The following is a 22,826-nucleotide window of genomic DNA, read 5'->3' as shown; positions in this document are numbered from 1 at the left end:
TTCCCCAAGCGCTGGTCTGAAACTTCTCGAAGGCAAGTGGGCACCCTACAGAGGGAAATGAATGCCTTGTTCGTTCAAAAATTGGAGGAAATTCGAAGTAAATCCCCTATATTCTTTACTGGTAAGACTAGATTTTCTTCACCCTTCTCCACCTTAGATCACATCATTGTCTCAGCTGCTACATAGCGTCTTAGAACCTGCTCTATGTTGTTTTGCTATCAAGAGCGCTTTTTCTTTATTTTTTGCAATGACAAGAAAGAAATTGCATAAATATTTTTATTTTACTTTTTTTTGTAGATGTGTCTGGTTTAGATTAGTCCTTCCCACACCTAGCTGACCATCTGCAGTAGTAAAACTGTCAATAGTCCATGAATGTTTGGATTGCTTGTTCAAGGTTTTTTTGTTTCCTTGTTATTTTGTGTTTTGTTTTTATTTTTAGTGAATGTGGTATGATACTAAGTAAATTTTAAGATCCAAACCAGAGCATTAAGTAGATATTGAATATGGGAAAACCATATTAACAAACTGTATTTCCACTACCAGTGTTTGTGTTTTATTGAGCAATAACCACAGCAGAGCTGCTATTTAATGTGCACTCCTCTAACAACAAACCTGTCCCTTCCTCAAAGAACTTGCAGTTTCGTGTGTAAGTTACTGATATCAACTCAGGGATCAGTGGACGGAATTCTCTGGTCTGGGTTCTTCAAGAGGTCACGCTTGACCATTCTGGCCCTACACATATTAATTCTCAGTATGCAAACACTTAGATGTGCTAAATGTTTTTTGTGTGATTTGACTGTGACCCGAGGGCACACAGTTACATAATATAAAGCAAGCAAGGTATGTGACCTGATGTCACTTGACATCAGCCAAGCTATGTGGACTGTTAACGTTTCCCAATTGCAAAGTAAACTCTGTGCATTTAAAGGAAGGCTGCTTAAGCTACAGCATTTTATTTTAGAGTTGTTTCAAGCCAGGGATACGCATGTGCTCACTGGGTTCGTGTGGCTGTATCTTTAGAAATGAACTGTATGGAAAATGGAAAATAGGAAAAGAGGTTACTGAAGTATATATTTTAACAAGGAACCTGGCTTTTTTTTTTTCCCTGATTTGGTAGGGAGGGGAAGAAATGGAAGAGATTTTTGACAAGAAGAGATTTGTCAAAATTTCCTCTCTCTAACAGAGCTGTGATAAGGAAATAAAGAAATACAGCTTTTGCCTATGACTGCAGGAGTGTCTCTTCAGATTCCTTCCACTTAGTTGTCTAAGGAATTTGGGCATCGATGGTTACATTTTCAGGAACCCTTAAGTGACTTCGGTGTTTTCTCAAAACATAATCCCTTTTTTAGTAATACATTCTTGTCCGTCTATAGTGGGCTTCTTTGAAAGCCTTATACAGAAATCTAAAATATTCTATTCCTGTGATCAAATTTCTTTCTTTTTTCTTTTTTTAATTTTTCCCAGTATCTGCTTTGAGGTTTTAGGAAAATACCAGGGCAACAGGGGGAAGGAAGAAGTTTGCCAATTCCTGTCACTTGAAATTAATCCAAAACAGCAGAACCCTTCCTATGCCTAAGTTATTGGCATTGGGCTTTTCATAAGCTCTGAGTAGTGTGACATATGGAACCGCTTCCCATTGTCAGTGCCAGCTCCCCTGCTAGCCCCCTAAGTTACTAAACAAATATTGTGATACGCTTGAAATTTGATTAAATCCATCTGACTTCTCACGCATGGACTCAGCAAACCTTTAAAATTGTGCAATAGTCACTTGGCCTGGACGCTGACGGTCCGGTGACAAGCACTGTTGCACAAACAGCGTGCTTTCCCCATCCGCCTGCTCCTTTAGTGCCCTGGGCCAAGGCACCAAGGAAACCACTAACAGCAGCCTAACACGGCTGCATTTCATAATTCACATTCTGCTGATGGGAAGCGCCACAAGGGCGAGGCAGGAAAGTGTCGTCTCGTCTGTCCCCTTTATGGCAACAGCATTACAGATTCCAGTGTTTTGCCTTGTAAGCGTGTCTTGATCCTTATAGACGACCTAGCCTGGATGGGGAGAAGGGGGTTTTATCAGTCTGACCAGCTCTGGACTCCTGCAGATCCCCCAAATTTGGCCATGTTGTGACTGGTGGATGCTTATGTATGTGTATGCCTTCAACAGTCAAAGGTGCCTTCGTGCCTTTTAAGACTCCCGACTAATGAAGTACTGGCTGTTCAGCAGCTGTCTCTTGTTCAGTTTCTTGTCACTTGGAAAAACTGCTTCTGAAAAGACAAGACCTAGTATGCTCTTGGCATTTCCTGGCAAAGCAGACTATTTTGTCTGTAGCACTGGGAAGCGGGTTTGGTGCTAGCTTCCTTTCCGTGGACCAGCGGAGTGCATTGCTCCTCAGTGTTTTCTGCTCTGGGTTTTGGCAAGCAGGTGGCCAAACGAACAAGTAAATGCACACATTTGGTTCTGAAGCAGTGCTGCCTGTGGAAGCTTTCTCATTACTTTCAGTGGAGGAAGAGTTTTACCTGAGAGAAAAAGAGCTGGAAAAGAGAAGACAAAGCTCTTTTGGATACTTAATTTTTTTAATAGTCATCAAGTCTGATTCTGGTTGGGCCATAAAGCTTTTGGGCTCATGCTGGCGTCCTCCAGCCTGGTCTTACTCGAAGTGAACATGGGCTATCAGTTCCTGGGAAGCAGGTGTCATTATATTTATGCCTTGTCTGACTTAGGAATGTGCTGTAAATGTGTGTCTCTTCTGTGGGGTTTCCGTTTTGTCTCATTTCAGTGGTACGGCTTTATGCTGCACTGATGCCTTCCAAGCTCCAGTGATGACAGATGTCTTTTGGCCATTTTATTTGCACCCAGTGTAAATGTAGGCTTTATACCAAATTCTGTGTGGCAGGTGGGAACAAACTCATATTATGTTACTAAAGTTTTCTTCAGTGGTAGCAAAAATTGCTTTTTTTTCTATAGCAAAAGAAGTGGACTTAATATCTGTCCATTTATGGATTCCACTGAGTGCTCTGGTTGGTCAGAAATTCTTAGGATCCTACAAAAATGTGTGAATATTTGTTTCCCTTCCCTCCCTCAGCACTAATTTATCCTGTTATGTGCACCTGCCTTCCCTACATTAACTGGATTTTTCCTCTGTTCTGTCCCATTATTCTACATGCACACTCTCCCTGTCTAGTTAAGAACTGAAAGGACAAGCAAGTTAAAGGTAACTGTCAACCGAGCGTCACTGATTCAAGCACCTTGTTGCCTGTACTCCTGGTTTTTATTTGCTTCCTGCCTTAAAATGATCTGCTCCGATACTCCTGAGGTTGTTGTCTGCCTCGGTGCATCGCTAGTTCTTGCAGCATGTTCGCGTTGTGGTTTGGAGATGTGGGAGCAGTCTTTTTGGCATGATTGCTTGGTTTGTGGGATACAGGGTAGAAACACTGCAGGTGGAGTGGGGTTTTTTCAGGTAACTGGTGGATGTAGTGAGCCTTCCGGGTCGTGCTGCTGGCCTGGTGTTCACCAGGCATGCTTCTGTGTGTGAAAAAGAAACCACAGACTTTTAGGAAAACAAAGTTACTGTTTCAAGTTTTTGGTTGGTTGGTTTGGCTTGGTTTTAAAAGGCATATTGACCACGTTGCATTGTACATACACAGATCGTTTTACTGCTAACCTGCTTCAGAAGTCCTATGGTGCTTCTCTTTTGAGTAACCGATAATTAGAATCACATCTATCGGTTGGGCAACGATGTTCTGATTATTGTATATGCTTTGCTTGTGATCGGAGGTACTGTCGTGTTTGAGTGCTGGGAAGAAGGAAAAGAGCAATTCAGCTGGTGCTGGATGGTGGAGGATGGAAAGTTGGATTCTAAGAGGGGATACAAGGGCAAAAAGAAATGGATGGATACAGTTATGCTCTGAATAAGACAACAGAAAATAGTATGTTGCCAGTATGCATGGACTGAGATTTTTCAAAAGCAACATGCTTTTGGGGCAGCTCAAATTGAATAAATAGAAATTTTTGCTGCCTTTAGCTAGGCATTTAAAATCTGAAGTTATTTTAAAAAATCATTGTTACTATATGCAACTGCTACCTTAAATACAAAAGGATACCACATAAAGAATAGATCTGCAGCTAAACTGGCCTTCTTAATGGCTAATTAACCATGTGTCTGTTTTTCTTGTTTCTTTCTTTCTCCTCTCTTTCATATCTCCAATTAGATGTCTGCCACTTCTCAATGCAGAGGTCAGTCACTTCTTTATGCAGCCTAGAAACTATCACTGAAGAGCCTGTTGTTGCCAATGAAAACCATCATGCCAGCCTCTTCTTCCCCCTGCCCGTTACTTACAGCGATTCTGAGGAAGGGTCTGTGTCTGATCATTCCACTGAGTCTCAGTCCAAAGGAAGAAGCCCATCCAACCAGCCTCAAGAAGTTCTACTCACTAGAGAACAAAGACCAAATCTGGCTGCAGAAGACCAAGTGCAGGCAGCCACGAGAGCAGCTGACGCAAGTATATACGTCCAAGAAGATGAGAGGACAAGCATGGCAGGACCTCTCAAAGAAGAAAATGGTTGGACACAAGCATGCAGTCAAGCCGAAGGTCAGCCTAGTTTGGCAGTGCATCCTCAAAAAGCCCGGCCGGTAGTGGCAGCAGGTAAGGCTACTGGCCAACCTGTTGAAAACTGCCAGAAGCAAAATGACCAGACAGTTCAGGTATTAACAGACTTGAAAAACACCATTGAACTGAAAGGTCAAAAACTTGGTGCAGCGGCTGTCCTGCAGCAAAACAACATGATTAACAGCACACAGACAACTTTGCCTCCAGATCTTTTCCAGAAAGCCCAGGCTGTACAGGCGCTACCTTCTCAGACGAGCTCTTACGTGTTAGTAAGGAAGTCAAAGAGTGAAGGGATGAAGATGTCGGACTCCTCAGCTTTAATAAAAAACCCAAGTAGCATATCTCCAGCAGCAGAAGTATACTTTGATGCCACAGTTAACGACCGGATCTGGAGCAAGCTAGACTGCAGCAGTCATCGTGACAGCATGTCTTCCTCTTCCAGCATGTCCTCCAATGACACTGTGATAGATCTCTCTCTACCCAATCTAGCTCGCAAAAGCCTCCCAGATCTTGGCATCCGTCATGAGAATTTTGAGCCCCTTGCAGCTAGAAGGGGTATGCGCCCACGGTCTGCTACAACATCAGGTAACGAAATGCCAATGGTGAGCAAGAGCAAATCCAATCCTAACCTGAGGTCTGACCAGCTGCCGGCGGATGAGCTCTGCCCCCGTCCTCTTGCCAGGAGTCCTCAAGATGCGTTCTCATCCATTCCTAGGAGGCATACCTGGAGCAGGCTGTACATCGAAAGTCTCAGGCAATCTTCTAACAAATCCAAAGCCCAGGATATGGTTGGGAACAACCAGGCAAAATCCAAGAGTCTTGGAGACCTTACCTCGGATGATATCGTGTGCACTTTCGAAAGCAAATACCGTAGCATCAGCAGGAGTTTTGTCACTCGATCAATGCGGGAGCAGCGCCGCTCTTCAGGCCTGAGGTCCTCTGTCAAATCACAGGATGAACTGACTGAGCAGCTAAAGAAGCTGACAGCCTTTCAGCAGGAAAATGATATCACTTCCCCCATCAGTCTTGATCCAACTGAATCTGAGGAGGAAGGGGAGAGCCTGGGACTCCTGCGCAGGTCCTCCTCCCGCAGCCAGAGCAGGGTGCGGTACATCGCCAACCGGGCCAAGCAGGCTCAGGAGAGGCAGCGGCTGCAAAGCCTCGGCCAGCTGGGTGGGAGCCCCATTGAGGAGAGGGGGAATCCAGAGGGAGCCTGCAGCGTTGCAAAAGCAGTTTGTATGGATGTAGCTTCTCCTACCGTGTTTACAACCCAGCCTAAGAACCAAATTGATTATAACACTGACACAGAAGTCTTCTTTATGCTGAAACTGTAATTCTGGTGAGCACTGAGTAAGGTGATGTTTACATTTCTGTCAAAACAAAACAGGGACCTGAGAGGCACAAAATATCCTCGTACGGCTTAGTGCTTCCTGGCCCTCCCTTGATGGTAAAGGTACTTTAGACCACGACTCCAAAAAAATAAATGAGTGCTAAATTTGTCATCAGTCTGTGGAATTAGAACAACCGAGTTTAATCAGAGACTTACATTTTTACAGTCTTAATGACCTGACCTCGCTTTTGTATTACACTTTCTCCAGCCTCAAATCTGGCCTCCTTTGTGTGTGAGCACTGCTTGGCACTTACAGTTCACTCTGTGCAAAACTCACGTTCCGTGCTAATTTCAGTAATTGCTTTGGATAACAGCTAACCATCAACATGATGTCAATGACTGCTAAGGTAAATGTTGCTCTTACGAGTTAGGGATCCATGAAAGGAGGCTGGATTTAAAATCATGTCCCTTGTTCTGTTTCTTTGAAGAGTTTGAGGCATCTGGGAAATGGTCAAAACTGCAGTGGAATTGTGCCCTTATTAATGTAGTAGATAAAGCCCATCTTCCATCATGGACTTGTTTATTTCAGTGAAAATCCATATTGCCTCACTCTTTGAAGAATTTTCACCATGTTCCAAAGCAATTCCTTTTTTTTTTTTTAACTGAGCTTGTTTATATATATATATAAATATATATATATATATATATACACATCTGTGTGTATGTAGGTATGTATGTCTGCCTATATATGTACACATGCACACGCTTAAACTGAACTGTGACTGTTCCTTGTCTTCAAAGCATAATCTTTGGGAACGAGACAAGAGGAGGGAATTAGAAAAAAGAGACAGGAAATATCTTCTGACACTAATTCAGAAATGGCTGAAAAGCACACTAATCTTTCCTTGAAAACAGAACCATTCCTTCTTTATGGTATTTTAACAATGCTGCTGTACATAGCACTTTTTGGATGAATTTTACTACTTCTGTATTGCACTGCCATGCAAAATTTTCAATGATGTGTTTTAAAAAAAGATATATTTAATTTTTTTAGATGAACGTATTTAGAGTTATATAGCAAGCTGAAGAGAATAATCATTTTTCCTCCCTTTTTTTTTTTTTTTTTTACGTTTTATTTTTAGGGTATGTCCCCCTATTCTCACCCTCCCCTTCCTTCCCACTCCCTCCCCCCCCCCCAAAAAAAAGTCATTTATTCTAGATGTACATTTTATCAGTGATGGAGAGGAATGTTTACTGAGATGCATTTTAAAGAGAAATAGAGATTTAATTTTATTTTCAGGCTGCATAGAGTCCCTATTATTGAGAAGATATTTTGCTTTTGTTTGTAATGATTCTTCTGTGTATATTGCAAAACCTAAAAAATTGTTTGTAAAACCACCTTATACTACTAAAATAAACATATTTAATCTTCCAGCTGTTGACTATTTAGCTGTAACGTAATACTTTTTTTTTAATGCTGTCCAGAATTTGTGGTATGCAAACATGGTTAATTCTGTTTGTTTTGCTTTAAAAATTCCTTAGTGGATGACATTTAATTTTACTCTTTTTCAGAGCGGTAACCATTTCAGGTCCTGCTAAAATTTTCTCAGGTCCAGCAAAGCACCTGCAAGTACTGGTCCAGAGTGGTGTTCTGCTGTGGGGGACACAGCACGTGGCTTGTGTGGGAGCAGTGTCTGGCAGCCAGTAGTGGCTGTGTAGATGAAAATTCTGGGAAGACTCATGTAATTGGTAGTCAAACAGACAATCCAAAGACCTGATCTATTCTGTCACAGCCAAAGCAGTGAATGTTGTATAGACCAATACAAAGATAAACTCTACGGTTTTCCATGTAAGATAGATAGCCCTGTTTCATTACTGAGGTTGTTAAAGTCTGACTGAAAATACTGCAGGAAAAATTTTCTCTTTGCCGATCTCATTCAAAAATCTCTTCTCTTCCTATCCCAGCAAAGTACATAGCAAAAATGTGCATTACTTAGTTCATGCTCTCTCCTGGAAAGGTCTTGGGTTTACTTGTGGGTTGCAGGGCTAGAAAGGAGTTCTTGGTTCTAATTTTAGCATCATTCGGTTACGAGCATTTCAACTCAGAGATACCAAAATGTGACGCTAACTGTAGTTAATGATTTCATCTTGATATGGAGGTGGGGGCTGGGAGGGGTTAAATTCTCTGATTAAATCTTTTTAAATGATCTTCAGTGTGCTTTGTCTAAACATGCTCCCTCAGCTTTCCATCCTGGCTCTGATCTTCATTGCTTGTCTTCATAATTTGGAGGAGAGGCCCTTGAGGTTTGTGTAACAAAGGTTTGGAACATGCACTGAAGTAACCCTACAATATCTTTGGAGTCTCTGAAGAAAAAAAGGTAAATCAACAGCAGAATGTGTGATCTGCCAAGATTAGTCTTGCATTGTATCTTAACACAAAGCGAATTTCATTAACATTCTCGAGACGGAAAGTCAGCCTGTAATACTTCAGTTTTGAGCTGAAGAGCTGCAGGGAGTTGCTGCTTTTTTATCTTTTAAAGCAAAAAAGTACATGCAAATTGACAGCTTTAGAAAGTTAACGTTTAAAAAGCCTATTTGTGTCTTTTCGAAGACCAAGTTTCACATATTTTTTGAACCTTTTATCGATTAAGCAATACTTGTTAAATTAATGCACCTCACAGAAGGCAGCATCAGGCAGCACTTCAAAACATCTTTCTTTGTTCACATTTTAAAAAAGCCGTGCTTGGATTTAACTTACTAGGGCACATGTGAATTTTGTCCTGCCTGCAAATTCATAGTAACTGCCTTGACAAGTTGTTTTGTTGCACTACATAAGACCATTAATGATGTGTCCATTTGTTTGTCTGAGTGGAATGTATTTCATGGCACCTACACCGCAGGAGTTTACTATGCAGTTTTGCTCTTCATCTGTTCTTCTTCAGGGAAGAGGGAACACTCTCAGATCTGCTCAGCAGGCAGGGCATTGTCTAAAAAGGTAGGGAAAGCGATAAAGATTCAGCAACAGCAGAGGGAGTCTGGAGTCAAGGTTCTTAGCAGCATTGATTTTCCTTTTAGGACTGCCTCTCTGCTCTTATTCTCTTGACAGTCTTCTCCACCATTCATATGATGACCAAGATGAAGAAGCAGATTCTCCATCTCCCTCGTGAAACTGCAGGTAGATTCAGCATAGATGCAGGTTGAGCATGAAACCACAGTGGGCTGTGCATGCCAGCTGCTCCGCCGGCAGCATTTACTTTGCGGTAATCACTGCTTGCCATGTAGTAGCTGCGAATATTTACTACAATCACACACGCTAGTACAGCAGGGTCGAGAATTCATCCAAGATTGAGGCCAGAAGCACTTGCAAACGCTGCACAGTCACTGGTATTTGTTCTCCCTTCAGGATGTCATGTAACAACAAAAGCCTGGCTGCAGGTGTGAAGGAATTCAGAAAGGCAGGTGAAAACAGTATTCTTCAAGAAGGTCGGTAACTGGGTAAAAAGCTACTGAGATGTTTAAAAGTGTCATTTTGCTCTGAAGAATAATTAGCACAGTGATAATTTAACCAATAAGTTTATTTCATATTTTTGTTGCTGTTGTGCTGACAAATGGAAAGATTCATGCTGATTCTGGTATTATCATCAGATTTTTAAGTACATAGATCTTTTAGGATTTGGGGTGGATTTTTCTTGTTGCCCTGCTCCACCCCCTGCCAAATAAATGAAAACTCCAAAGCCTCGAGCAAAATCATTTTTAGCAACTCTGCTCTTAATATTTTTTCCTGTTGCTGGAATGGTCTCAAAGTCAAACTGCTGAAAGGATACAGAGGAGGAAAAGGCATTATGGCTGGTAGGGAGGTCCTACTAATATGTGAAAACACTTGCTTGGCTGTATCTCATCCAAAGCTGCAGGTAAGAACTCAGTGAGGTTTGCATAATGAACACAGGTTTTTAATGCCAAGGTATTTGATTGTTGTAAACATGTTTGGGGGGTAAAAGTAACCATCATAACTGTCTAGAGAAAGCTCATTTTATATATTTTTCTGCTGGTTTGTAGAGTAACAGCAAGTATCTTCCCTTGACCAGAGCTCATCCTGTGAGGTCTCAGCTTCCTGCCCTGTGTTTTTCAGCTCATTACAGTGTAAGATTAGGAGTCCGAAGTTTCCAAATGACAAACAGTACGTGGTTGGCCTTGTGATTTTATGGTCTGTATTTCTCCAACTTAGCGTTTAAGAACACTGATGCTGAATGTTTGTTTGTGTCTTTAAAAACTCATTTTGTCAGAGCTGAGGTGCTTTCAGCTGCTTGGAGTTGAGCTTATTAGTGGCTTAGCCCTCATTAGCTGCCAGCTGTGACAAATCACATACCATAATGTTCATCTTAGTAAAGCCTAGAAAAATATTCATGAGAAGCAGCTGGGAACCTCAGCTTATCTGTTTTTTGCTCACCTCCCTCCACATGCAGCCCTTTGCCAGACTCTCTAGGGTGAAGCTATCGCACAGGAAAGTGAAAAACAAATGACGTGCTGGCTACCAAAGGTGTAGTACCTGGCAATGCAGCTGTAAGCAGCCCAAGGCATCTAAGAGAAAGCCAAGGTGACTGGATCTTACAGGATTCTTTTTGGTTTGGCTGAATAGAGAGCATGTAGTTACTGTTTATAACCTACATGAGCATCTTGCCATGTTGTGGGGATGATTTGCACCAGCTGGTGTCTGACATGCATTACAAGTGAGCTCCCCTTAATTGCAGCGAGCTGTGAGTCAAGCCCTTTCACTCCGTTAAGGCAGACATCACCAAATGCATTATAGTAAGCACTTTTTATTGAAAGGTAAGTGGTTTTCGTTGGTGGAGGACAAGCTGTGGTGATGTTTAATGATTGATTTGCGTAGTGGCATATCTAGGAGAAGCTTAGGGAAAAAGGCACAAGCAGCTGGAGTGTTTTCCATCTTGGACAGTGATGAAAGTCAAGTGGGAAGTAATTTTTTGTTTCTTACTCAAGTGTGGACATGTTCCAACTCCCCTGCAGGATGGGTTGTAATAATTTACTCTCTTCTGAATTCCTGTGAAAGCCCTCCTTTGTAATTGCAGTGCCTTGGTGTGTGTATTTGTAAATGACCTGGCCCAGTGGAAGCAGCCACTTGGCAGGGCTGTCCTGTAGCTCATGTCTGATGTGGAACTAGTAACTGGAAGGGTGAAGGGAACAGGAATTTCACTTCTTTGCCTGTGTCTTAAATGGTTGTGTGCAAGCCAGAATGTGTGGTTTACCTTGAAGCTCAGACCTTTCCTCAGTGCTCTGAGCATTGGGAGGAAAAACACGGAACAGGTCTGAGAGGGTTTCGGTGTTACACCTGAGTCCCACAGCTGATCTGAGACACTCAGAGTGAAGAAAGCTTTAAGCTTGCAGGACCAATAGACAGGGGAGATGGGCACAGCTGAAAGGACACGGTTCAGTAGAAAGAAGGCTTTTACAGGGCTAAGTAGTAGCAGTCAGCTTTTCTGACCCTTGATGTGGCATCGAGCCGCTGGACTAAACTGCTTCCAAACATCCTCCTCCTCTTTCCCCAGCCCCAGGTGCCCCTGGAGCTCGCGGTGCCAGCTGGCAGTGGGCATCCTGCAGGAGCCCCCCCGGCTCCTCCCTCAGTCCTTATAACAGCCCAGCGCTGCCACGCCGCCCGCTCCAGCAGTCCCACGGTGCCTGCTGCTCATCGGTGTTCCTGCTGGTGCCTGGCCAGCCAAGCCAAGCTGGGAGAGGCTGAAGGAGTTGCTGTAAGTGAGATGCTGCCTTCACTCGCTGCTCTGCTTGTTCCAGCCTGCCTGCAGCAGGCTGTCTCCTTCCTAGCTGGTGGCTGCCCAGCTTTTCCATCCTGTTAATGCCTTCCTCCAGCCCTGCGTGCACAAGGATGGCTGAGGAGTGGTGGTGTCTCTTTTTTGTTTAGTTCTTGAAAGGCTGAAAAGCTTCTGAGGAGTGAGAGCTGCTTCTAGCAAAGTAGCATCTTAAATCCTTAGTTTGTTTTGCTGTAAAACTTGAGAAACTTTTGTAGTACCTCGCCAGGTGGATGTGGTGAGTGGATGCTGCGGTTTAATTTAGGCAGTAGCTAAAGAACTCGTCACAGGCTGGAAGGTGCTGAAGCCCTCTGTGCTCCTGTTCTCTCTGTAACTGATTCTGTTTGTCCTTAAATCATTCCAGTACTAGATTAAAGGAAGTGTATTTGCCTTTGCAAAAATGCTTTTTTTTTTCCACATATTTAGACTGTGTTTGTTCTTTTAGACAGTCAGTAGCCAGTGTGTTAACAATTCTTTTATTTTTATTACCAGCTCTGAATACCTTCTTTTTTCTTTATTGAAGGAGGCTGCCTGAAGTAAAGATCACTTTATAGCGTATACCTAAGTGCAAGGAAAAATAGCAAAAATTTAGAGGTTAAATCTAAAGATTTAAAAAGGGAAACCAGAGAAAAAGAAAAAAGCAATTCCTCAGTGGCTCAACCAGATCTCTGCTGCTTTCTCCTCTCTGTGCCTTGGTGGCTGATTTGGCTGTCCATGTGCTGCTCTCCCAACAGCTAAGAGTATCTAGCATTTTGTCTGTATTCTATAATTACTTTCAGAAAATTTAGGTTGCTCCATAACTCGAATGTCAGTCCTCTCCTTTGATTCTTTAACACTAATTCCATTTTGAAGTATTTTTAACAATAACAAAAAGAGACAGCTTTTAAATTTAATGCAAATAATCCTCTGTGTAAATTTTATTCACTTCTTATTCTTGGTATGAAAGTGAAAAATGTAGAGAGAATGAATGAGGAAAACCACTGAGCCTTTGTAATGTCAAGAGTTTTCACAGGTGTGCAGGTTTGGGGAAAAATTCATAAAAGTTGATGAGGTAAAATTAACTGAAGCAACCTTTCTCTCTTTGAGCACGTCAGGCAGAAGCAGGTGATACCACACTGTAGCACCTTTTTCACCTGCATAGTCTCCTAAATGGTGACTTTTTTCTCGGCACTTTTTCAGTATGTCTTTTGTAGTTTCTGTGGAAATGGTATCCTGACCCTTGGTTGGCACTGTGATTACAAATACGGTCAAAAATACAGCAGAAGCTTGAGATGGAGTATAACATGGCATTGGCTGTCTTTCATAATTTTGTTGCTGTTTTTCAACAACACATGTACAATTATTTTAAGTCATGCAGAAATTTTGTTGCAGCGTTTGAAATGAAAAACAATTGGGACTCTTCCAAATGTGATGCAGAAAATCCAAGATAAACTGATTTAACTCAGCTTTGAGGAACCATAACACCAGCCTTAACTATTTGTCTTTCATCTCGAGCAGGAATTTCCTCTAGACAGTGACTATTTCTGCTCCAATGGACAAAGGACTTCACTTTGTGTTCTGTGTGCTTACAACCGTGCTGCTCCTGAGAGAATCAAGCCACGCAGGTGAGAATATTTGGCCAACAACGCTGGCTGCATCCAAATCTGATTTTGTTCTTCACAGTCTGTGAATTCTCTCATTCTTTGATGACTAGTGCTGGATTAAGTCTGTATCTTAATCTAGCTGCAAAAAGGGAAATATGGGCGGAGGACACAAAGGCACAGGTATTAGCCTAGACAGGGAGGACAGGGTAGAAAATCGGGCTGAGGCAGTTCTTAACAGTGTTACAAACCTTTTCTCGTGAAGTCAGGCAGAGTCATCTCCCATTAGAAGGCTGTTCTTGCTCAGAATAGAAGGGGTAAGGGCAAGTCTGATTTTTGCAGCCGCAGTAGCTTCCTGCCTTCAGGGCAGTAGTTTCAAGCCTTTAGGGGACAAGATTTGGAGGGATGAGTCCCTTTTATTTGTGTTATGTTTTTGTAGATCCTCACAAGGAGGACCTGGCTGCTGAGAAGTGTCACTGCCATGAACTTTGAGTTAGCGCTGCGACTCGATTACTTACGGTCCTTTCAGGAGCCCTTACAATGGGGCTTTGAACAGCTGCATCCAGTGTCGCTGTGGGGGAGCTGAAGCCCTCAGTACAGGCTGTTTTCTTCCAAGAAACCCTAGCAGGTCTTCAAAAAGGAGCCTCAAACGGCTTTTACTGGCTCTAATGAGTTTCTGAAGGGAGACAAGAGAACTCCTTTGTGAAGATTTCCAGCTCCCGTGGAGAACTGTAGTGGAGAGGGAAAAAGCAGTTTTTGTTTTAACAATAATGTAGAGTTCAGCACAAGGCAAGAAAATGCAAAACCAGAGAATGAATAATACATAATGAATGAATATGTTGTTATATTTAATGAAAAACTTGCAGCTTTTGCTTGGAAGAGCAAGAACACCCTCAATTTTTTGTTTTCTCTTGAGGGATTTTTGGCCTTTGTACTGTGTATTCTTTGATTGCAAGGAGCAATGTGCACATTCCAGAAAAACATCCTGGGCAATTAATAAGCCATATAGTGGCTGTGGTTTTAATTCTGCATCTCAATTATTACAGTGTTCTTCTGAGTGTTGTGAGAAAGGAGGCTGTGGATCAAATAATTTAACAGGATTTATTAAAAGAGCAGAGAGCAGAACCAGAAGCTCAATTAACACCATTAATAATACTTCTACAGGTGGATTTTTACCAAATGGGAAAGTATCAGTGCCCTTGTTTTACAAATGGGAAACAGAGGCACAAGAAGAAGTAACATAAAACAGGTCAATGGCAGATCTGACAAGAGGCAGGGTGTTGTTCCCTGCAGGCTGCACCATCTTTCATCACGTTTAAACTCTCAGCTGTATTTACTTCCCTTACTTCATGGGGCACAGAGAAGAGGCAAAACAAGGCAGGCTTCCAGACCCTTCTCTAGTGCTGTCCCTGTTGGTTCCTGGGTTTGGTCCTGCTCCTTGTGGAGGTCTGAATTTTCACAGGAAAGAAAGAGTCAGAGTGCTTCTAATTCTGGGGGGGAATGGAAGAGGATGAGGTGGAGAAGGGTTTCTACCCCTGTGGTCGCAAGACGGTCTGCTTTGGATGCTTTGACAAGAGGAATCTCTCATTAATAGGGGAAGGGAAGAATTAGAAACCCCGGTGCCTTGGAATGTAATGCTGATGAGCTTCTGCTTTTCCTTAGGGTCACAGACAAGGGGGGGAATCTTGGCTGTGTGAAGTAGCAGGACTCCTGGCTTTTCTGCTTGTCAGGAGGGCAGTTCTGAAAAATCCACTCTTCAGAGTGTGAAAACCAGAATAATAAAGTTACAGTCAGAATCCTCTGAAGCCTGAGTCTGGCTGTGTACATTTCTGCTTCTGTTTGCTTCATGCTAATACTGTGCTGTGAAAGAGGAAACAAACTCGGCAAAATTGGTGCGAGTCAGCTGCGCTGTGAGCTTCTGAGCTAAGGGTAGTCGTTCTGTGTAAGTGCAACGTGAAATGAGTTTATGAAACTTCACTCTTAAGGAACTGTGAAATATAAATGCTGCAAGGAGTTGATTTTGTTGTTTTTCAGGAGCGATGAGGAATGATGATGCTGCGAGTAAGGTATGTTCAATTCATTGGTGCAGAGCTACGAGTGAAGTTCTTTGTGAGAAAGGATTTTAAATCCAGAAATAGATGTGATAGTGTGCAAGGCTTTTCATCTGTGAGGGGAAGGCGGCTTTACCGGCAAAAGCTTGAGCTGTTCTGAAGTGGTACCGGTCAGAAAGCACCTCGAGTTGTGTAAAGTTGTGGGAGATGCACTCGTGAATTCAGCGTGTCCACGCAGAAGTGAATTCATGTTTCCTCTCCCCAACATCTCAGGTTTCCTACTGTTCTGTCTCCTGTAATTACTCTTTAATGAGGCCTTAATTGGCTGCTAGCTGTTTTGTCAGCAACATACATTGATTTCTTTTTCGGAAGACTGTATGCACCGTGTATCTGAAGAATTGTGACAGCATCTAAAGTGATTTTTTTATTTGCACAAAGTATGCTGATAACATGCAATAACGCAAAACACTTGTGATTTATTAATTACTGTCACGGAACAGCGATTCCTGAAGGAGGTAGAGTAGTGGTGAGGTGACCTGCTGCAGCTCGGGGGCAGATTTCTAGCTGCTTTAACTCACACACACTAATGCAAACCCTAGCTAAGTGGGGCCAGTTCTGGAAAATCCAATTAATTCTTCACTTTTATTTGTAGGACACTGACTTGAGGGGACCAGAAGAGAATCTTCCAACTTTGACTGTCACAACAATCCTGGTAAGGCAGTAACATGGTACTTACAGTGGCTGGGAGGTAGCTAGAATTATGTCATTATTATATATATTATACATATCACATGTTTGCCCGAATTAAAAAAAATCTTATTTAAAAAAAAGGAAAAAAAAATGAAAGAAGATTCATTGCCACAATCAGGATCATTCAGAAGATTTTCTGATTCCAGCAGATTTTCTGATTCTGCTGTCAGGCACCAGCAGGTAACCCTCAACTGGTGGGCCAAAGGAAATGTATTTGGGTGGTCAGATTGTGAAGAGGTTATCACTTGTTTATGTAGTACATGTGCCTTGCAAAATGCGGCTGCTCTTCCTGGAGCTGTATTCTTTTACTAGTGGTGGCACATGACTCCTGTGAATATCTTTCAGGACTGGAAATGTTATCCTCCCGATAATGTGGGCAGAGGTCTTTGTGGAGGGTTTTTTTTTGGGGGGGGAAAAAGGGTTAATTCATAGTCAATTGCATGCTGCAGACTGTGGTGGCATGTAATTGTGTGCATTTCCCTTTCTATGCAGGAAGATCCCTACGTCATGGTGAGAAGGGCAGAGCTGGAGGGATACTGCATTGACCTGCTGAAAGCCCTTGCTTCAATGCTTCACTTCAGCTACAAGGTGAAGGTGGTGGGAGATGGGAAGTACGGTGCCGTCTCTTCCAATGGGAGCTGGACAGGGATGATTGGAGAGATTTTGAGACAGGTAATTTTCATTGTATGTTTGAGAATACTGCAGCTCTAGCAGGAAAGAGGCCAAAGGGCTGGGCTGGCACAGCTCTTCGTTAGAATTTCCTTGGGGACTGAGCAACTTGGAGTTATTCTGCCTGTTGTGTAGAACTGATGAACAGAAAGACTTGTAGTTGGTTTTGTCCTTCAGATAGGGACACTACAAAACAAGGAGACAATGGCCATAGCAGAAATCATTGTTACAAGGCACTCCTGGTGCAGTGCTTGTTTCAGAGACTGCCCAGTGCCTTTGTAATCTGAGAGGCTGCACAGACATCATAGCGCTGTAATGAAACAAAGACTTTAAGGAAGAGTTACCTTGTACTTAAGCTCTAGACCAAACCTGTCTCTTCTGAAATGTAACCCCTCAGACTATTCAAATAGGTGCTTGAACCTGCTTTTTATCCATGGTGTACCACTCCCTCCAGCCAGCATTCTGCCAGCTGTTGGGAACACTTGAATCGAATTCTCTGTGCTCCTCTGAACTCAGTAACGTGTCCTGTCAGTCATGTAGGTGCTGCAGCCAGAAAAAGAAAGGAACATGCCTTCTGTTTTTTGTAAACAAATACAATGTGGTTCATGGTGCACAGCCTCAGCTTGTTTGGATGGTAGGAAACCAGAGGCCCCAGACGCCAGCCAGCCACCACTATGAACAATGCAAAATGGAAAGCTGTCCTCTGGAGCTCGCGGTCTAAGCCCATAGCTGTCTAGTGAGACGGGGAAGCAGTTTGCCATGTAGATATCTGCCCACTCGGCCTGGGAAGTGTTCTATTTGAGTGCGGAAATCATCAGGTAGGTTGGATGGTTGATAATATTTTTTTCATCTTATAGGAAGCAGACATTGCAGTGGCTCCCCTGACAGTCACATCAGCCAGGGAAGAGGTGGTCTCCTTCACCACGCCATTCCTGCAGACTGGGATTGGAATCTTGCTTCGAAAGGACACCATGTCACAGGAGATGTCTTTCTTCCACTTCCTGGCTCCTTTCAGTAAGGAGACCTGGACTGGTCTCCTATTTGCTTATGTTCTGACGTGCTTCTGCCTCTTTCTTGTTGCCAGGTATAAACACGTTTCACAGGTTTTGCTCAAAAGTTGACTGTTTTCCCAGCTATGAGCAGATCTTGGTTTTAAAGAAAGTACAAGGGTTGCTAAAGGCCCGTGTGTTTGTACTTCAGCTTTTCTTCCTCACTTTTTTCAAAGTTGTTTTTTTTACTGTGACCACATTCCTACGTGCAGTTCTCTCTCCTGGTGTTTTTGTGCACTCAGTTCTGCACTGACTTTGGTGAAAGGAATTCTTCCCCTCCCTCTTCCAAGGAGATTCAGCTTTCTCCCTCCTTTCTTGATTAGGCTGCACTAAGGCTCTCAGCAGCTGCAGTCTTGAACAGAAGCTATGGTGCTGCTTTTCAAGTTTTATGCATAGTCTTTTATAGATAAGCATTCCTTCCAAGGAGCGGCCTTCTTCTTATGCTAAAGAACAGAGCCAGTGTTGCCTCTTAGGTGTGCCAGGGAGACTAGATGCAGTGGTTCAAGAAGAAGGGATCTGGCAAAGAGGAGCCTCCTGAGCCTTTATTGTTGTGAAATACTTGAGGCATTGAGCAGGAACATTATTCTCTGTACTAGTTGAACTGGACCACGGGTGAAGGAGGACCTACCATGGAAGGAAAGGGCATTTCTGGGCTAGCTGCACTGCTGCATGTCATGCTGCAGGGCTGTTTTTTCCTGACTGGTTTTATCCCGCCATTTCCCCACAGGCTGAGCCCCTGTGAATGGAACGAGCCCAAGAATGAAGAGAATCACTTCACTTTCTTAAACAGCCTCTGGTTTGGAGCGGGAGCTCTCGCACTGCAAGGTGAGCTGGGAGGACTGTAGCAGAGGAACTCCGGGAGCAGAATGGTTTTGTAAGCTGCTTGCTTATCCAGCCCTCATCTGTCTGTAGCACTGGGTGCTGGATGGCTGGGTGCTGCTGAGGGGAAAGATGTTGCAGTAGGGACACTCATCAGTACTCAAACTCTCAGCTGGGGTTTGGAACTTGCTGGAGTTGTACAGGTGGCTGGCTGCAGCTGACTGCTTTTTTCTGTTGTAACACTTATTCTGGGGAAAGTCAAGCTAGCCTTTGCACTGATGCTTTAGAGTGGAGCCTTTTTATTGCCTCTGGCCACTAATGCTGCTTCAGCTCTCTGTGCAGCGCGCGGTATTGGTGCTGTTCAGCCACTGAGGGCTTTTCAGGCCTGTGCGTTTCCTAGGTAGCTGCAGGGCAAGTTTTGCAGTTTGGCCTTTATTAAAAAAGAAGTCTTGTGCCGGCTTTAACTCGAGCTGTCTCTCTCACTGTACATCACCTCCCTTGCTTTTTATCGGTTCCTCTGGTCGCGCAGGTGTCACCCCTCGGCCCAAAGCGCTTTCTGTGCGGGTCATTGCCGCCATCTGGTGGCTCTTCACCATAGCCTTGCTGGCTGCCTACATCGCCAACTTCACCGCGCTGCAGAGCTCCGGCAGCGAGCAGCTCCCAATCCAGACCTTTGAAGATCTCGTGAAGCAAAGAAAGCTCGAGTTTGGGACGTTGGACGGCTCCTCCACCTTCTACTTCTTCAAGGTGCAGAGAATCTGATTGCACACACACACACGTGCCTTAGGGCTGCTAAGCTGGGGCCGAGATATCTGTAAAAGTTATTTTTGAGGGGTGGTGGTGGGAAATAACTAATGCTTATATCCCTGTAACATTTGAGAGGAAATCTGTGCCAGCTAGATGCTAATTTTCATTACAGAGAGGGCCTAAAAGGGGAATGATTTATGTGCTCTTATTCTCCAAATTGTTTCACAATCTTTGCATGTTTATCCAGAAATGCTGCACATTTGTTTTACTCTTCAGTATAACACTTGGCTTTTTGGGCTGCAGAACTCCAAGAATCCCATCCATCAGATGGTCTATGAATATATGGACAAGAGACGAGACCACGTTTTAGTCAAAACCTACCAGGAAGCAGTTCAACGCGTGATGGACTCGAACTACGCCTTCATTGGTGAATCAATCTCTCAAGACCTTGCAGCTGCCAGGCACTGCAATTTGATCAGAGCCCCTGAAGTTATTGGAGCCAGAGGATTTGGCATTGCCACAGCCCAGGGTTAGTCACAGTGCACCATTTCTGCCCCACTTCTCCACTTGGATTTCACAGGTTCGAAATAGCAAACTGAGAGCAAACAGCCTGGCACAGTTAAGTCTTGAAACTCGGGAACATTGGTTCCTTTAGTTAGTTAGTTAGTTTTTGTTTTTAAGCCTTGGCCCCAGGAATGATGCAGAAGAGCTCCTAAACAATTTTTTCTTGTGAGCATGACTGCTTGTATTTATCAAAGAACCTTCACTCTGTTACTGTTCTGCAAGCGAACATGACAGGAATCGTTGCTACCTAAAAAAGCACTCAGCTTAGTCTGTGGCATTCTGCACAATGACCATTTGATAGCTGGGAATCAGCACCCAGCCAACCCTGCTTGGTAGGGTAGCAGCAGGCTGCTTTAAAATGTTTTAATATTCGTTATCTGTCTTATACTCTTTTTCATTCTACTGCTGCTAGCATCCTCGTGGACTAAGAAGCTCTCCATTGCGGTCCTCAAACTGCGCGAATTGGGTGACCTTGACTACTTGCGTAACAAGTGGTGGGAGACCAGCTGCCTTCACAAAAGCAGAGAGAGATGGAGCCCTCTGCAGCCCCAAGCCCTCGGCGGACTCTTCCTTACTCTTGCAATTGGCCTCGCACTGGGAGTGATTGCAGCTGTGGTGGAGCTGTCGAATAAGAGCAGACACGCTGCTGGACATGTCAAGGTAGGTGACGGTCATCATCTCCTGTCCTTCCTCCTTGGATCCCTGCTGTTTAGCACGGACAGTTAGGTACCATTCTGCCCCACTGGGCAGAATGCCATTGTGATCTTGCTTTGTCTAAGGAAAGGAATGTAATGGGATCAAGGAGACATGCCAAGTATTCACTCTTTACATCTTTGAAACGTTGTAGCTTGGACTGTGTGATAGATAGGTAGCCAAAACAGTATAAAAATAATAAAATGAAGCCTAAAATATTAAGTAGAAATATTTACTGTAATGCAGCCAAACTGCATTCCAACACTCTGTGTACGGAGGACAGTAAATCATCAATAACAAGTTTATTCTCAAGTATGGCTATTTTCAAGTCATTTGACAAGCAGGAAACCACATGTAAGTAAAACTGCACTGGTATCTGAATGTGCAGCTTGGTGTTCTTGTTCTCCATCCATTCCAGTGGATGGGTAGCACACGTTTTAAAGGTGGATTTTATGATGCAGAACTCACTCCCTTGTTTTCTCCCCTTTTGTTTTTCAGAAGTCTTGTTGCTCCATTTTCACAGAAGAAATATGCACTCGTCTACGTATAAAAGAAAATGCAAGACAAAGCCAGGAGACTTCAGGAAGGGCTAATGCTTAAAAAACATGTTAAGGAATGGGCATGTCTTAGGGTTCTACCATATGTATTTCATAGGAACTACATCATTGTAGAAAGGTATTTTTCTGCAAGTCTAGAGTGTTAGCTTCCTAATCACAAACACACAGCACTTCTGGATTGGTGGTGGAGCTGGATTCAAAAGAAAACTAAGCAGCTGGGAGGAATTTAAGTTGATGAAGGATGGAGTGCAACTGTTAAAATCAAGGAAGGTTAAGATGGGGGATCACACCTAGATTTAGTTTAGAAGTTTACTATGTAAGTGCATGAATGCCTGTAGGAGTAACGGACTTGGGATAGGTTAACGTGATGCCTCTGTTTACTAATTACACTGAGGAACAATCTTGAAAATTAAAGCTCTCATCTGACTGTTCTAATCACGAACAACTGCTTCTTAAATATTTTAGTTATAGACTACTCTTCCCCTCTTCTAGGCAGATGATGGTCACTGTGAAGGTAATTTCTGAATCAGAAAGGACAGTACTGTTGCATAATCCCCCAAAATGCAGGACTTTACTGCATTCTCTGCAGTGGCCTAAAATCCAACAAAGGGGATGATGCAATTAAGGAACTAGATTTAAGAAATGTCTGTTTCCCAGCAGATGTTTCCTAGTTTGTCTTAGTTAACCTGACTGGGAAGTATTTAGGAATAACATAATTAAAATCCACCAGCATGAAATTTGGAACCAGTCAATTAAAGGAAGTACAAATTCACTAGGCAAGGGCGAGTGAGTAATGGGTATTTTACATTATTCTCTTGCTGTCAAAGAAAAATTGTTGAACTTCATGGGGAGGTTACTTCAGTTGCATACTTAACAGTTTCCTAATCACGCTGGTTTTCTTTTCAAAGGTGGAATGACTGATGCATGCACATGCTGGTTTGTAAATTCACGGTTAAATGACTGCATTTATGTACTGCACATCTGATGGGGTGGGAGGGAGCAAATTCACTTACTTGGAACTGTTTTTTTAACTGTACTGCATGAACAAAGAGACAAATTCACATCAGCTCCAGCATTAAATAACTGAAGAAAGCAGACACTAACGTGCCTGTGACGGGGAAATAGCTGGGTGTTCCTGAATAAAGCATTACACAGTCACTTGGAGCATAGTGTAGACTTTAAACTTCTGATAGCTGCCCATAATTTAGTATAGGTGCAGCTTGCCACCCCTCAGTGGTAACAAGAACACCAGTGGAAGCAGCAGGAGTTATGAGTTTGAGTTCTTCAAACTGCTGTAGTGCTGTTCAGTTATCGGCTATGTGCTCTCACACCATGACAGTTCTATTTTACATACAGCTTAAGCAATGGTGGTTAGATTAGGAGGTGGATCAGTCCTTCAACCAACTTAACTGCAAAGAGCATGAAACAGGCTGGGTAAGTTTAAAAGCTGACATGGAAAAATACAATGTCAGATTCACTTAGCACTTTAAAAACTATTTGGTATGTGCCATGGCATTGCTGGCAGAGTAGGCAGAGATGTATAAAAAAAGGTTTCATTGACATTTAAATATATTTCTATATGAATGTCTC

The 22,826-nt window shown here is 43.1% G+C and overlaps 2 protein-coding genes across 2 annotated transcripts in view; both read left to right on the top strand.

Moving 5' to 3' along the window:
- Positions 1–5,939, top strand: part of PLCH2 (phospholipase C eta 2) — an 81,011-nt gene extending 75,072 nt beyond the window's left edge. The window contains 1 exon segment of the mRNA XM_050714882.1: positions 4,207–5,939. Coding sequence (XP_050570839.1) covers positions 4,207–5,939 — 1,733 coding nt within the window.
- Positions 5,940–13,288: 7,349 nt separating this feature from the next.
- LOC118253315 (probable glutamate receptor) lies at positions 13,289–22,763 on the top strand. Its single transcript, XM_035557543.2, has 10 exons — positions 13,289–13,361; positions 15,372–15,403; positions 16,041–16,100; positions 16,631–16,810; positions 17,665–17,891; positions 18,584–18,681; positions 19,205–19,422; positions 19,726–19,951; positions 20,399–20,646; positions 21,178–22,763. The coding sequence occupies exons 1-10, from the start codon at positions 13,289–13,291 to the stop codon at positions 21,277–21,279; spliced, it is 1,464 nt and encodes a 487-aa protein (XP_035413436.1). The 3' UTR covers positions 21,280–22,763.
- Positions 22,764–22,826: the final 63 nt, after the last annotated feature.

Source organism: Cygnus atratus, chromosome 21 (genome assembly GCF_013377495.2).
Source record: "Cygnus atratus isolate AKBS03 ecotype Queensland, Australia chromosome 21, CAtr_DNAZoo_HiC_assembly, whole genome shotgun sequence".
Lineage (NCBI taxonomy): Eukaryota > Metazoa > Chordata > Aves > Anseriformes > Anatidae > Cygnus > Cygnus atratus.
Note: the sequence above shows the minus strand (reverse complement) of the source record. Positions and strands in the feature narration are given on the sequence as shown.

Excerpts from the sequence above, each read along its gene's own strand:
- LOC118253315 (XM_035557543.2), top strand. The coding sequence starts at position 13,289 with ATGGACAAAGGACTTCACTTTGTGTTCTGTGTGCTTACAACCGTGCTG. Across the intron at positions 16,101-16,630 it reads TGACTGTCACAACAATCCTG|GAAGATCCCTACGTCATGGT; the intron begins GTAAGGCAGTAA and ends CTTTCTATGCAG. Across the intron at positions 17,892-18,583 it reads TGCCTCTTTCTTGTTGCCAG|GCTGAGCCCCTGTGAATGGA; the intron begins GTATAAACACGT and ends ATTTCCCCACAG.